At 38.4% G+C, this 16,495-nt stretch overlaps 1 protein-coding gene across 6 annotated transcripts in view; it reads left to right on the top strand.

Annotated features, from left to right (window-relative positions):
- LOC117298336 (FERM, ARHGEF and pleckstrin domain-containing protein 1-like) overlaps window positions 1–16,495 on the top strand; it is a 79,694-nt gene that overhangs the window by 14,076 nt on the left and 49,123 nt on the right. For all 6 annotated transcript variants that reach the window (XM_033781532.1, XM_033781533.1, XM_033781531.1 and 3 more), the window contains exons 3-4: window positions 9,462–9,566; window positions 16,360–16,402. In XM_033781532.1, coding sequence (XP_033637423.1) covers window positions 9,462–9,566; window positions 16,360–16,402 — 148 coding nt within the window. The remainder of the gene's footprint in view (window positions 1–9,461; window positions 9,567–16,359; window positions 16,403–16,495) is intronic.

Here is a 16,495-nt window from a genome sequence, read left to right as displayed (position 1 = left end):
TTTTGGAGTACAGTACTAAAGGTGTGCTTACATTGTATTTGTAGGAGAAGGCACGGTTGGTCATGGTTTTACATATCGAGTACATTGTATGCCTGATGAGCTGTACTGAGGTTATTAATTTTGGTTTTTACCCATACACCGATGTGTATTAGCACTGTATACTCAGTACTTTCCCGAGTCCTGTGAAAAAATATCACAGGCATGTTACTCGGGTTGGATTCGAACCCACACCCTTGCAATTCTAGAGCAGTGTCTTACCAACTAGACTACCTGATCGGTGTATGGGTAAAAACCAAAATTAATATTCTTTATCCCCGATGCAAATTTAACATCTATTATATCGTTGCGGTACCCGCTGCCAAAACATAGGATTCGAACTGCCTCTAGCTGCCGGGCAACCTCGGTAGTCTAGTTGGTAAGACACTGCTCTAGAATTGCAAGGGTCGTGGGTTCGAATCCCACCCGAGTAACATGCCTGTGATATTTTTTCACAGGACTCGGAAAGTACTGAGTATACAGTGCTAATACACATCGGTGTATGGGTAAAAACCAAAATTAATATTCTTTATCCCCGATGCAAATTTAACATCTATTATATCGTTGCGGTACCCGCTGCCAAAACATAGGATTCGAACTGCCTCTAGCTGCCGGGCAACCTCAATATTCTTTATCCCCGATGCAAATTTAACATCTATTATACTGTACTGAGGTGTTTTATAACCAGGCTGGTATGAACAGTAACAAGCCTGGAATTTTATGATAGACCTTTGATGTTGCTTGGAGCGATAGGAGAAGACCTAGGCCTACGTAAATCACATTGTGCATTATTCCTTACTTGAAAATTAGTTATTTTTGAAGCAGCAAACCTGGAACTTCATCTTTGAGAGGGCAAGGCCATTTTCATTTTGCAAAGGGGCTGCACTTAAGTCTATGGGATACTTTTGAAGGGGCACCAAGGCCAACACCGGGGGCAACAGAAGCCATGGCCTCTTGCCGCATCCGTGTTAGTGTTGGCCTGGATAGTGTATTTTTTACATTTTCAGAAGGTAAATTTGATTACTCAGTAAATTGGCTGCAATCCACTCACCCAGTGCCTCAAGATCAATCTTAGGGGTCAAATGTCATGGCACTGCTCACCAAAGAATGTGTGGATTACAATTGTAGGACACATTACACATTGTAGAATCTTAGTCTTGACAGGACACTGTGTAAGTCCAGATTTATTGTGGTACAAAGCATTGCCATTTGGGCATTTAAGTCACTTTAGGAAAATCTATGAAACTTTGGTGTTCATGAGATAATGTACAAACAAAACTGGGTCCTTCATTGTCTTATCAGCCTTACCAGTGCAATGTACCTTTGACCCTTTGGTTGGTGTTCTACAACACTATGTAGTTTATAGTACACTAATACCCGTAGTACACTGATACCCTTATACCAGCCACCTCTGTTAGTGACACATAAAATTTACATTTCAATGCTTGCATGTGATAGGCCAAATAATGTTGTTTAAATGTTTAAAGCGTCCCTGCCCGCTTGCTTTTTAAGGCTGCCTCCTTTTTTTTTTTCTTTTTTTTTTTTCTCTAAAAGTATAGGCCCTAGGGGATTAATTTTGCAAAGTCTCAGACATAAAAAATAAATTTTGAAAAAAAAGTTAAGCCGATTGTCTTTGACAAAAAAGGTGGCCCTCCTTTATTTTTTCAAAAAGGCTGTTTTTTGTTATATTATTTGGCCTACATGATAGTGTCAGTGATACACAGTGTACACTCGGCAATTTGCATGCAGTGGTACCAAACAAAGTAGGTCTACAGTTTTATCCTTTTACAGTTACATCTGAACGTCTCAGTGTATGTAACCTAAGGATCCGATTGGCTAATAGTACTTCTACTTTGGACATTGACCTTTCCTTGGGTGACCTCATCCTTATAATTAAAGCAATTCCTTTCAATTTGCGGCATGTGGTGATATATACATCATACGGATGACTCACTAATATATATGCAAACTTTTCTAAAGCACCCTGGCTAATTCTATTATAAGTCTTAGTATTGTGTCTATACAGGTTAGGTCGGACCTCTTAGCCTTCTATTTCCATACTACAACGGCTCTCTGACGTATGTAGGGCCTACATTGCACTTCCTTGAGGAAACAGATAGTCTAGATGCCCCCTGGTCAATGACGTGGTGCCCCTTGTAATGTTCCAGTATACATTTAAATTTACCTCGGAGATGCCCTTTCATAATGGAAAACTGTCTTGCATGTACCTGAACAAAGTATTAGTGGTTCAAATGCTACAAAACCTGTTGAATCTATCTTTTTGAAGGTGATAGCTTTTTGATATTGCCGAAAAGATAGAGCAGTTATAACCGCACAAGAAGAATAATGCAAGATTGGACACAATCTATGCAGAAACAGTTCTCAGATTGAAACGTGTAAAAATCCTTTGGATCTATAAAAACACATTCCTTTAAATGGAATTAAGTCGGTGTTTACAGTAATAATCTTTGGGGTAACTACCAAACTCTCCCTTTAAAATTAATTGTGAGTACTGGTTACTGGTTTGCAAATTCTAAAATCACTGTGCAATTGTGTGTGCCAGTCTGTGTAGGCCATGTTCTAAAATCACCCTGAATTGTGTAGGCCTATATGTACAGCTGTGCAGGGTGTTGAGACTTATGTTACAAACTGACAGGGATTGTTTAGTAAACATTGGGGGTGACTATTATGCATTTGGAGTGGGTTCTGATTGTTGTTCAGCCATGCATGAGGGGGTGTTGCCATTGTGTATGATTGCATGCATGCATAGTACACTAAGGTTTTCCAAAGAGTGCAAAAGAAACCCATCAGTAGATTCCATTTATGGCTCTACAATCACAGTGAACGATTTGCCTTGTATAGCAGAGCAAAATGCTACGCAAAGTGTATCAGTTGCTACTCAAAAATCATCATTTTGCTAAGTAAAGGCATTCAATGTGCACAAAATCTGTTCAGTTGAAATATTTTGCGATGCAAAATTGCTGGATGAAATAATTCCCTGAATCAGACTTATTTTGCAGATCAGAAACTGTTGCTTTCAATACGATTGTGTTCACGCTGTTTACATAATAATTCATAACTCAAAATTAATACTGGATTGCATGCCCAGGGCCAGTAATTTTAGCACTGGGCCAGTTAACTCCAAACTGGGTTTGCAAGCCCTGTAGTCAAGGCAGTGGACACTATTTGTAATTTACTCAAAATAATTGTTAGCATAAAAAACTCACTTGGTAACGAGTAAAGGAGAGCTGTTGATAGTATAAAACATTGTGAGAAACGACTCCCTCTGAAGCAACAGATTTTTCGAGAAAGAAGTACGTTTCAACAAATTTGATTTCAAGACCTCAGAATTAGAATTTGAGGTCTCGTGTTAAAAGCACACAACTTTGTGTGAGAAGGGTGTTATTTGTTTCATTATTATCTCGCCACTCTCAACAACCAATTGAGCTCAAATTTGCACAAATTTGTTATTTTGTGCATATTTTGAATACACCAAGTTAAACAGACTGGTCTTCGACAATTACCAATAGTGTCCGGGGTCTTTAAGTGGATTTTTCGCCCAAATTCAAGCCCTGCTAAACACAATGTAATTTACCTACATACAGCACACGAACATATGTGACTGATACAGCCTCCATTGCCTTAAGGTGCCCCCTGAACATTTTTCTTTACCAAGGAGAAATCGCCTTGGTGTCCTTGCCCTTCCATACAACCAAGCATTACATAGGCCTGGACATTTGAAATTCGCAAGTTGCTGATAGGTAAAATCAATCAAAAACTCAAGCCCTAATCAAAGCCTTATTAGTTGATTTTGTTTTCACTGATAATGTTAGTGGTAACCGAAGTCCAAAAGTGCAACTCCCAATAAGTACACACCCACGTTATTTCAACATAATGTAAGCAATAACTCTCACTGCAGGACACCAGCTTAATTAATTCACATTTCGGTGAATCCCAAATGTCAAGTGAGCCTTGCGGAATCTTGCGCAAATAAAAAAAAAATAAAATACTTCATCACATCTTTTTAAGACTCTTGTTTAATCTTCATATACCACCACGGTTTGTGGACACAGTGCACTCATCAATTTTAAATTAGCTGTTTATACTTTATAGATTTAGTAATTCAAGCAGCACATTATTGGTGAAATTGGCAAATGGTGAGGCCATTAGTCAGAAATGCAATTTCCAATAACTTTCCATTTTATCATTGTGTAAAGTGTACATTAGACATTATAGCTGTGTTAGAGTCGTACAACTCTAGCACACTGAAAGCTTTCACGGAATGAAACTCTTATCAATATCAAATTTTGCATTTCAATAATGATTTCAGAAAATTTACCAAACCTCTTAGCGCTCTCCTCAAACAATGGACCGTTTTCCAAGTGCTAAATAATAATTACTCCAAAAATTTATGACTTTTGTTGAACAAAGATAAATTGACTATGCATTTGGATTTGAACCAATGACCTCATGAATCGTAGTGGCGCTCTACCAACTGAGCTATCTAGCCCTAAGATCTAGCCCTAAGTTGGCGGCTCCCAACCACAATGAAATTTGCCCCTGATTGCAAGATGCAAATGTTGGTCTCTGCAAATGCTTCCTGTACCTTGTGTTCAAAGTGCTATGCACACGACGGCAGTTTAACTGGGGTCCCTTGCTTAATTGTAGCATCATGGTGGCATGCTTGTAAAATGTCGCAATGTTTGACTAGATTTTGCAAGAGAACTTGGACAGTAGAAACAAATTGTTGTCCTTTCACATTTAGGTATATTAGTTTGTCAACATTTTACAACCATGCTACAATTTAGCAAGGGACCCTTGCGAAATTTCTCTCATTATACAGATGAAAGGGGTCTATTTCTACCGCCATGCTTAACCAAAGGCTGTGATGGAGCCACACGTATTGTTTTTCATGTAAACTTGTAAACCACTCTTCTGGTAGGCTACCTGTCATAGCGCACACTATGTGCTCTAAATGTACATAATAAAATTGTTTGACTAAGGGGGATCATGTCCAGGGACATGCACTGGCAGTCTGGTGTCTAATGTTGCTCAATGATTAGGCAGTGTCATCAGGCTATAGGGACTGCAACAGTGATACAAACCCATGATGGATAGTGTTACACCTACTGCTGGCACTGCGGCAGGCTTTGTGAAATGAATCTGCGTGATCAGTGCGCCAGACTAGAGGAAAGCTTCTTTAGGGTCGTGACCCAGTTGAGTGTCAGTGGCTGGGTATAGTAGTGGCTTCATAATAGGGACTTTTCGTTTTCGACGACGGATGGTTCTGCGACGGGTAAGATGACATTTGGCGTCATCTGCGCATGCGTCGGCTTTGAGGACGGTCGTCCCTCAATTTCTACGACAGTACTTGGGATGAATCTTCGTTGTGCTGAAAACGACAACGTTTAGCTGAACAACCGTCGCAGAACCATCCGTCGCCGAAAACGAAAAGTCCCTAATGAATGTGCGGCTACAGCTAATGGCTTTGGTTCTCAGAACACCGTACATTGTATCCCTACGTAGTTCCCATGGCTTTGGCTTTGGCTCTGCCCATGCACGTATTGTTAGCGCCGTTTCCTTGTTTGAAGAGCCCTGATGGAAAACACCTAATGACGATTTCATGAACCGTGTAACACGTACAATTTTAACTGGTCCCCTCTGCTTAGCATACAATTTTCTTTTAGCAATATTTATGCTTAATAATCAGCTTTCCATTGAACGATTTCCCTTGTACATGTATAGCAGAGCAAAATGCTACACAAACCGTGTCAGTTGCTAATCATAAATCCTCATTTGCTACACAATATCAGCATTCAGTGTGCAAAAAGCAAGTGCAGTCTGAATTATTTGCTTTGCAAAATTGCTGGACAAAATCCTTCCCTGAGCTTCGTGAAATGTTGCATTGGACATCTTACAATCTCAGGTTTCCCATGGGTTTCCTCATGGGTTGCCCAATCATGCAACGCATTGTCATGGTTCCCCCAATGCTGTGAATGATACATTTTATCTCCACAGTGATCAGATAATGATAAATTAAGGATGGCTCATGATCTGTGTAAACAGAAGATAATGACTGCATGGTAGCCAGCAGACATTCATTGTAAATTACCTAATCCTCACTAAACCTCCCAGCTTGACACTGCAGTATCTAGATAAATTGACCTATAAAATGACATCACATGTTTACAAAAAGGGCCACCAAGCCCAGACTTCATGCAGGCTGATTTGTAGCTTGCCTTCCTCCATGTGTGACACAGCTCAACCAATGGACGAAAACATAAAATTGTAATATTATTTAATTGAGATTGACTGTCTAATTTTTTATTAACTTTGATATGATAAAAGGGGGCACATCTCATGTTATTGTTAGCTTTCCCTTCCTTATGTCTTATCTTTGGCAAATGTCCACTTTGGAACTTGTGGCAAGGAAACAGCAAGTAGTCAACTCCATTATAAAAATAAGTAGAGGAAGTGTCAAAAGGAAGATATTGCTTCTGAACACTTGTACAGACTAGGCTCGATTTCATAATTTGATATTTTTCTATTTAATTGGTTTTATTTATTTGTGCAGAGCAAATTACATTGTATGCAAATTGGTTGTGCTTTTTGCTGTTTATATCTTCTTTTTTTTAGATTTGGATCTGCTTGTCAAAACAGTTCCAGAGAATTTTAAAAATTTCATTTTAATGATCATGTTCACAAAGTATTTTATTGATCAGTTTGTGGATTTAAAATGAAGCACTGTAACCTTTAAACACATAGTACTCATGAATTTTATGACTTATAGGTTAGAGGTTCCTAGGCAATGTGATTGTCATTTGATCAGTTTGATGAATACATTTTAATTGAGCAATAAATTAAAACCAAGGCTGACTCATGAAAAGGTTTATGGTCTACCTGGTATTACATGTAGGCAAAAAATGTATAGTTTAGCGTCCCACCGGCATCCTTTCTTGAGGCTGTCTCCTTTTTTTCTTCCCTTTTTTTTTTAAACAAAAACATTAAAATACGTGTACATAACATTCTCAGTTGAAAGAAACAGTTTTTTTTTTAAATAGTTGTACCCAACCGTCTGAAAAAAAATGTGTCGGCCGGCCCCCCCCCCCAAAAAAAAAGGCTCTCCTCCTTCATTTTTCCCAAAAGGCAGGACGCTATAACCTGTTTTGTTTTGGGGTTTTTTGGGCCTTATCAACACTAGCAAGAAAAAAAGACAGATTTTGGCTCAGGTTTCTCTATCCATACCTGATACTTCATGGGGACAATTTAGGTGACTGCCTCCATGCCCCCATGGTCACTGCATTGGTACTTTTGAAATGCTCACTGTAGAAATTTACAATTTCCTCGTACATGTACATGTCCTAGGGTGCCCTTTACCAAAGAGAACATGCATCTTGCCCTTTCAAAATAGAAGCATACACATGCAGGAGAACCACTTAATTTGACAGTCTTTATGAACATAAACAAAAAAAAACTGAATTGTAGTCCCTATTGAGTAGAACCTTTTTCTTTGGGCCAATGTTAGAATGTCTCACAGGAAAATGTAACTCCTTTCTCACTCCATTTGGTTAAATTTTTATTTGGGGGGTGATGAAAGTCACCTTTTCACTTCTCAGTCTGTGAATAATGGTCTACACCTGCTTTCAGTTATGTGTACCTTTAGGGATCTGTGTCACTGTAGAAACAAGATTGATTAGCCTTCAACCATGACTGAACATTGCGCATAAATAAGGTTCCCAAAAATGAGCCTTACAGAAGTTCTCTATAGGGGTTCCAGTGACAGTTACAGACCATAGTACAGACCAACGGAACAGAAGTTCCTTGCACTCCTTTTAGGTTATAGAATGCAAGTCTCCGAGTATTCAAACTGTTGGGACCAAGTTGATTCCAACTATTTTATTTTGGGGTTAAGGGATACTCCCTAGGTTTTGTCAAAACAAGGGGGGAATTTTTGAACCAAAGATTTTTAATTTTGGCTGAAGCACGTTGAACTTAATAAAAACAAGGTCTATGGAATATTTTCCACTTGGTTTTAAAAGCTGTATACCGTGCATCTTGAGCAATCATGTATTTTATTTTAAGGTATTTTAGTTTCAAGAATTTTGTACAAATACAATTTTAATAGTTGATTTGATTTCTTTAAAAAAAAATTCACTCTGCTTTCGACTTATCTTCTCTTTTCCGAGACTTGCACAGTCTATTCTCTGGGGAGTTTGAAAGACCTCACTGTTAAAAATATAAATTGGATTTTAAAAAACACTGGATAAAAAAAAAAAAAAAAATTATATTCCCAGCAGGATATGAACTTCTGATGTGGCATTTTATTTGAGCACTTTGATCATGTAACAAAAAACAAAAAATTGACCAAAACCATACCGAAATTCAGTTTCTTGAATCCTGTGAGGTTTCTTTGTATACGTGCTGAAACATAAACAGTCAGATTGGATAAAAGTCAGGTTTTAAAGGCAAGGCATTCTTTGGTTTATTGGAAAACCTATAGATTGGTTTGGTCCTGTCACATAATAAAAATGTAAAAATTTCATTCATACGGTTGGTAACGCTTTTGAGACACTGCTGAAATTCTGGAGCAGTTACATGTGTGGCCGAAGGAAAACAGATCAGTAGTTAATTTACAGTTTGAGGAAAGTATCTGACAGTTGCGTCAAGTCTTAATAAGTTTTTCTTTGATTTGGGCATACATCAAAAAGTTCAATTGTCAGTCGGCAGTTTATTTCAGAACCAACAATATTCAAATAAGAGTTTACTGATGGGGTAACAGCAACCTCGCCTAACTCCCACCATGCAAAGTTTCTAATCCTACTTGCAATTGATGTCACCCGTTAGTAGGCCTGGGCGAATTATTTGAATATCCGGTTAATGGCGAATAGGTTTTCCTATCCGTAACCACGAATGCCTTTTTTTTCTTAACCGGATATCCGCAATGGGCGCGAATACCTATTTATAAACCGGATAGTTCTGTAATTACAATCAAGTAACCGGATATTCTTTAATATCCGAATATTCTACGGACGTCGGGCGACAACTGATATGGATATTTTGTCTGAATCCTTATGAAACTTCTATTAAGACAGCATAAAACAGCATAAATTAAGTATTTAAACTATGCTCACCTCCGTAAAGAGTTAAAACAATGACATTTCTGACGTAATTTGTGCAAAGATGACAAGTTTTCCTTCCTGTAGAGTCAATCCGCCCCTAAGATCTAATTTTTTTTATTTTTTTTAATAGCGCCCTCTAGCGGCGAAAAAACTATTCGAATATCCGGTTAATTTCGGATAGTTGGCCAGCGGTATCCGAATAACAAAATTTCACTATTCACCCAGCATTAAACTACTCCTTAGCTTACTGCTCATTCTTATTCATTAATTTTTAACCTACTGTGCCTTTTTTCCCTTCTCCTTCAGAATGGATGTCTTGGGATGGACCTGTTTAAGGAGTGCTGCAGACATCTCAACCTCCTGGAGATGGATTATTTCGGACTGGAATACTTCAACAAAACTGACAAAGTGGTAAGATTATTAAATATAAGAATACCTCTAAATATTGATTGAATTCTCCAAAAGATGCTTAAAGGTAGAATACTTTTTGGTTGTTGTATCTGTACGGCTGGTTTTTTTTTTTAGATATGAATTTAGATATACAGTAATACTCACCTGTGAAAATGTCACTATAAAAGGTGGTAGCACTTTTGAGATACCCACTAAAAACTGGAGTAGTTATGCCCATGCAGGAGAATAAGGAAGAATACTGTAGTCCATGGAATACATAACTTTCTAAACGATACATAATGTTAAAACATTTCAACAATCTACCTTAGTAAATGTAGAGCAGACTTGATTTTTGTCATTTATTTGATCATTACCAATGTACATGACCCTACCCTTAAAAGGCTCTTTAGGCTATTATTTACAATCAACCTAGTACAAAGTACCACATTATTGTACAGCCAGTGTTTACAGCAGATCAGCGGTTAGAGAATTCAACATTATTATAAATAATAGAAAAGTAAGCAACCAGATTTCACCTTTAAATCCCATCGGAAGAAATCAGTGATTCTGGCTGAAGAAATAATCAAATAGACTCGGTCCGTACTAAAAAAAAAAAGACAAACAAAATATCCTATAAAGAAATCTACACTATACTGTTGTTGTAACCAGTGCTGTCAGGCCATCTTAGGATTATAGTATTAACAGTATTGGGCTGCAAGGCGCTTGCACGGATTCTTACTTTAAAGGCAATGCACACCTTTGGTAATAGTCAAGTAGACAGTATTCTCACTGGGTGTATCCCAACATGCTTAAATTTACAAATCTGTTGGAAAATATTTGGACCCAATACATTAGAGTTGCCAACAATTTTAATAAAAGTAAAAGCTTATTGGATTGCATATTGTGTGCTTTAAGATGCATAATAAAAGGCTTCATGGTTAAAGTCTTTTAATATTTGAGTGAGAAATTACTTCTTTCTCTCAAAAACTACGTTACATGTACTTCAGAGGGAGCCGTTTTCTCACAATGTTTTATACTATCAATCAGCTCTCCAGCTTTAGTTACCAAGTAAGTTTTTTTTATGCCGACAATTATTTTGAGGACAGTCAATAGTGTCAAAGTGCCTTTAACATTAAGGGCTGCAAGTGCGAGGCGCTTTCATGGATTCTGAGCTCTAAGCTCTATTCACGGAGAGGATTGCATTCCCTGGTATGGAGGCTCATGTAAACACCCCACGGTTACCAGTCTTTATGTTGAGTATCAGATGTGATTAGTGTCCCTGTCGTGACAAAAGGTTCGGTGTCAACGTCTAAATACGGCCGCTACATGGACATCCACAATGCACAAATGAACGTTTTTATACGATTTCAGGCCTGGAATTTTGTAGGCGAAGGGCATGGCCTCTCAGGCCTTAGACTTCACAAAGGTGATCGCCTCTATGCCCCCTGGTTATTGCCTTTGTGCCCGAAAATCCTTGAACATTATGTTAATTTTGGAAGTCAACAAAATCCATTCAGGCTAATTCTCATAAAGACATACAAAATGCATTTGTAATGTACCATCCCCACTTGGGAAATACAGGAAATTATGCTGCTACATTGTAAGAGCAGTCAGAATTGACGCTAACAAATCGCACGAACAAGGAGTCGAGACATTACAATCATTTAACATGTACATCATGGCAATAGCGTCTCTAAAAGGAATGTTATTTGCGATGAGCTGAGCTTCATTGTTTTGTTCCGGCTTTTTTTCTTTTCTTTTTTTCTCTAGTAGAGAACCGAGAAACCCTGCGAGGCTTCAATACAAAGTAGTTTCGCTCAAAACTGTACCATGGTTCGTCCCAAAAAAAATATCCACAGAGTTGGTTTAGATGTCCTTGTTGACATTATAGACACGTAGGAATTGTCTCATGGCAAAAGGGAAGACCAGCAAAGAAAACAAGGACGGAAAATTACGCACAGCGTGGAGGCTTGCAGAACATTGCCGCAGGCCGCTGCTCTTCTCCCTCAAAACACACAAGCAGTTGCATAAGTGCACAGGAGAGATGTAACCACCATCCAGTAAATCCGCATAATTCACTGTGGACATATAACTGACCCATATTTTACAGCAAATCAGATTTCAAAACATACGTTAATCCGTCATGCCCTGAACCTCTTTTATTTCTCGCTCAGCTAAGTTTTGTGTCAGGGCTGTTAAAGGTGCATGGTCTGGATTTCCTCGGAAAAATAAAAATCTCTAAATGAATTTTTACAGATAATGTCATTTGAAAATGAAAAGCATACAAAAATTAGCGTCACAGAAAATGGCTGATTGATTTGAGGTAATGTTGGGATCTTTTGACAATAATTCAATATGTTTTTTATTTTTTTGCAATTTTCGATTTACAGTTTTTTGTTGATGTGCAATACCTCAAATAAATTTGGCGCTTTATCTTTGGCTGCCACACTCAGGATCGTTGTACACATGCAGCAATTTGAGCACTAGTTCTTTCAAGGTTGGACTATTGCAATAGCCTTCTCTATGGAACATCAACAAAGAACTTGCACTCGCTACAGCTCCTTCAAAATCAAGCTGCCCGTCTTATCTACAAGAAACCGAAATACACGCACACATCACCTCTCATCCAGACCCTGCATTGGCTACCAGTTTTGCAACGGATTGAATATAAGAACGCAGTACTCACATATAAATCACTCTCTAACCAAGCTCCAACTTATCTGGGCAACCTTCTCCACACCTGCCAGTCTTTGTATAATTTAAGATCCACTTCAGCTGTTGTAATGAATGCCCCACGATCACGTACCCATGTAGGATATAAAGCTTTTGCTGCAACTGGGCCAAAATGCTGGAATCGTCTTCCTCAATCTGTTCGTTTAGCCAATTCCCCGAGTTCCTTCAAATCCCAATTAAAAACCCACCTCTATCCTAAGTTACTCTAGATTGAATCATTGTTAATTGCATTGTTTTGTCTGTAAAGGATGTAGTTTATCTTTTGTTTGGTTGCTATTGTTTCGTTAGCGCTTTGTATCACTTTTGTAAAAAGCGCTATATAAGTAAGGTTATTATTATTATTATTATTATTATTATTATTATTATTATTATTATTATTATTATTATTATTATTATTATTATTATTATTATTATTATTATTATTATTATTATTATTATTATTATTATTATTATTATTATTATTATTATTATTATTATTATTATTATTATTATTATTATTATTATTATTATTATTATTATTATTAAAAAAAACCATTAAATATCAAATTGACAGACATTTTTGAAGTTTGAATCCAAATGTTGGTTTACAACTCAGGCCTAAAGTTATCATGATTACAAAATGTATACACTGTACACTACTTAATACAAGCCACTTAGTCCATTGCCTCTGTTGCCCCTGGTCTTTGCCTTAGTGCCCATTCAAAATGTTTCCAATGGCTTTTTCAATTGAAGTGACCTTTGCAAAATGCCCCCTCAAAGATGAAATTCCAGCGGTACAAATCTGCCATAAATTGGTCCTTGCATCTTAAATATGAATATGAAAAATAATTTATTAGGAATAAATGTTATTGGATTAGAGGTGCTTTGAACTGTGCCCTTGTGCTGGGCGTGGAACTAGGTTGCTGAGACGAGAGTGCTCAGTTTCATAAAAGCTGTTCATTATGTTACAGAGGTAATGGAGGCAGTGTAAACCTCAACTACATGTACATGTACATGTATCAGTTGGTTTCAGGTTGATAAAGGACAAGACTTCTTGTTGAGTTTTTTTTTCTTCAAAATATCTCCTGTCCTCAAAATAACCCCTTGGCACCCACCCACATCCATTGCTGTGGTGCCCTGTATTGCTGTGGTGCCCTGTGCTTTTGCTGGTGGTGCTTTTTGGGGCAAAGTTCCAATTCAAAATTTACTTTTCCCTCATTATTTAGTGCCCCTTACCAGAGGAAGATTTGTGTACGAGGCATGCAGCTCTGAAATCAAATTTCTGCCTCGCATAATTTGGTGTCAGCTTGACACTTATTACTTGGTGTATAATGAGTAGGGTAGATTGCCTTAGCTTTCGAACCAAACCGGAACTTCTTCAGAGGCAATACAAGTACAAACAAATACATAGGAAAAAGAGGGGAAAGGGATTAGGATCCAGAAAAAGACAGGAAAAATATAAGAGAGAATAGCTGATAAAACGTGGGAAAAATGTAATAATTTATTTACTAACCTTTAAGGGGAAAATAGTTAACACACACGTACAAATTTGTTTGTTGCTAGAGGGTTAATTATATAAACGACAAGGGAAACTGACTGGGTAAATTTTGAAATGATTTTCGGGGTTGAACAAAGAATTGACTAGAGGGGGATTCGAACCAATGACCTCCGGATTAACGTGCCGGCGCTCTACCAACTGAGCTATCTGCATAGCCCTATGTTGGCGGTGTCCCTATTTTGTCAATATCTTTGTTCGGGGGTGCCAGTCAGAAGCCATACAACTGTTAAATTTATGAATCGACGGGGCTCTAAGCTTTGTGCATTATTACATGTGGACTAGTGATTAAACTTGTGGCGACCCGAAAATGTTGTTGACTTGTTCAGCTGGCGAGTGCAAAAAGAAAAGTTAAGGGAAACCCCTGTAAGTGAATCTTTGTATATTGTGTACAAAACAGGAAGCTAGATTGACTCAGTTGTCAGCTGGTCCTCACTCTATGATTGCAGGCGCAAGACTTCCTGCTGTACCGATTTAAATTTGACATTTTACTTTAAAGGAAAGTTGTATGAACACTGTACATGTGTACGTACAGGCCTAAACAAATAACCCATGGCACCCACACCCATTAGCCTTTTTTGAGGTATGGCGGACACCATAGGAGCACACTGATTGGTTCGGGTGTACACCGGAAATGGTTTTACCCAAACCATAGTGTTGTAGCATTGTGTCCGCCATATCTCAAAAAGGCTTAAAGGGCTCGAATTTTAAAGTGGACCACAGGCCCGAGGCCAGTGATTTTTAGCTTCGGGCCAGTAAACTCACGACTGGACAAGTCAAGTGTATTGTGTATTTCGATTGTCTTGTAAAACAAATTATGGCAGGCCTGATACTTCACGAAGGCAACGAAGGCGATTACCTCCGTGTCCCCCTGGTCATTGCCTTGGTGCTCTAGAAATGCTCCAGTACAAATTTGCAATTTCTTCATAGGGTGCCCTTTACCAAGAAGAAAATGCCTTGGTGCCCTTGCTCTATCAAAAAAGAAGCATACAGCCCTGTTATGGTCTGGTGAAAGTTTTGATCTTCAGGCCCTGCTTGCTTTCTTGTGTTATTTTATCCTAAATTCGAGCCCTGAAACTTTAAAACAAATAGCCAGAAAATGAGGTCAAATCTTATTCACATGTTTTTTCAAGAGTGGTCAACGTTAGAGTTATCTGATGTCCCTGAGACATATCTTAACGCATCTACATGTAGGCCTTATCATTCAATACATTGCAAGAGTCACTGTGTACATGTAGGCCTAAATACAGTGTAGAAAACTTTTTGTGCACGTCATGTTGTTTGTCTGGCCTTAGAGCTTAAGATAATTAAGCGAGAGGGAATAAAACAAAAACCTCCATAATTCTCAGAAGACTTATTCGTCACAGCGCTCATAAAGCAACTGGGATGCATCATTATACAGTCTTGGATGATTCACATCTGCAGGGGACCAGTGAGTGATTGGATAACGATGGGTCGATGACGGGGTCAAGTGTAATAGGTCGCATACCACACTGGCTACAAGTTAGTGTTCTGTACAGTCCTCGGAACAGACTGTTAGTAACGCCAGTATGCGTTAGGAGCTACATGTACGTGCTTAACACAGCAGGGTAGTTGTGAAGTCAACTCCAACAGACCATGTAGCATATTACATGTATTATGTACAGCTAGTTTCAAAATGGCAAGGCAAGGTATATGAATCGGGTGCATACAACGCATAGCGTTGCAAGATGTGCACTGTTTTACACAGAGGAATGCTATGGCAAAGTCAGGTCTGATAAAACAAAAGCAATTGCCTCCATGCCCCTGGGTCATTGCCTTGGTGCCCTTGAATTGATCCAGTACATTTACAATTTCCTCATAGGGTTACCTTTACCGAGGAGAAAATGCCTTGGTGCCTTTGCCCTCTCAAAAAGGAAGTTTAGGGGGTCTACAGGCCTGCAGAATGAAACATAATGTGTTTGGTTTAAGAGTGGGTGAGACAGATGAAGATTCCAATCCTACAGGGCCCTATTTCTGTAAGACTGAAAGCACAAAAACTTGCTAAGCAAAAAATTAATAGGTTACCATTCTGAATACCATACAGTTTGGTCACTCCATACACAGTGTCTGTGCCGTTCAGCATGTTCCTGACAAAATTTGAGCAGACTTTTTTGCCAAAGAGCAAAGTTTTATGTTCGAGTGTTTTTAAAAGCGTGGCAGTTTTAAGCTTCTGGGAAAGTTTGACATTAACATTTCAAAGGGGCATCAGGCATGGGAATCTAGATTTTTCATTTCAAAACATGGGGACTCCAGGTTCAGTGTGATTTTCATAATAATAGCAAAGACAATTTGCTAAGCAGAGTTATCTACTTATAAAACAGCTTTATGAAATTGGGTCCAGGCTGGCTACAGTAGTTCAATGTTTGAAAGCGTCCCTTTTTAAGAAGTGTGGGCTCAAGTGAAATGACAAGCCCACTGGTCTTGCTGGCTAGTCACTGAAAACAATTAAGAATGTGTTTGAAGTTCAGGACAATGTATTGTAACTGAGTCATTGTTTTATTAATAATTTCCCTTTCGTTTCCACAGGTTTGGTTGGACTTGGAGAAACCCATAGCAAGACAAGTTTTAGGTAAGAGAATAAACCTGTTTATGTCTGTTCCTACCAGCATGACCAGGACCAAGTTTCATGGCTCTGCTTACCGCAGAATTATGCGCTTACGAT

The sequence above is a fragment of the Asterias rubens genome, chromosome 13 (genome assembly GCF_902459465.1).
Source record: "Asterias rubens chromosome 13, eAstRub1.3, whole genome shotgun sequence".
Taxonomy (NCBI): domain Eukaryota; kingdom Metazoa; phylum Echinodermata; class Asteroidea; order Forcipulatida; family Asteriidae; genus Asterias; species Asterias rubens.
The sequence above is the reverse complement of the archived record's forward strand: the minus strand, read 5'-3'. Positions and strand labels throughout refer to the sequence as shown.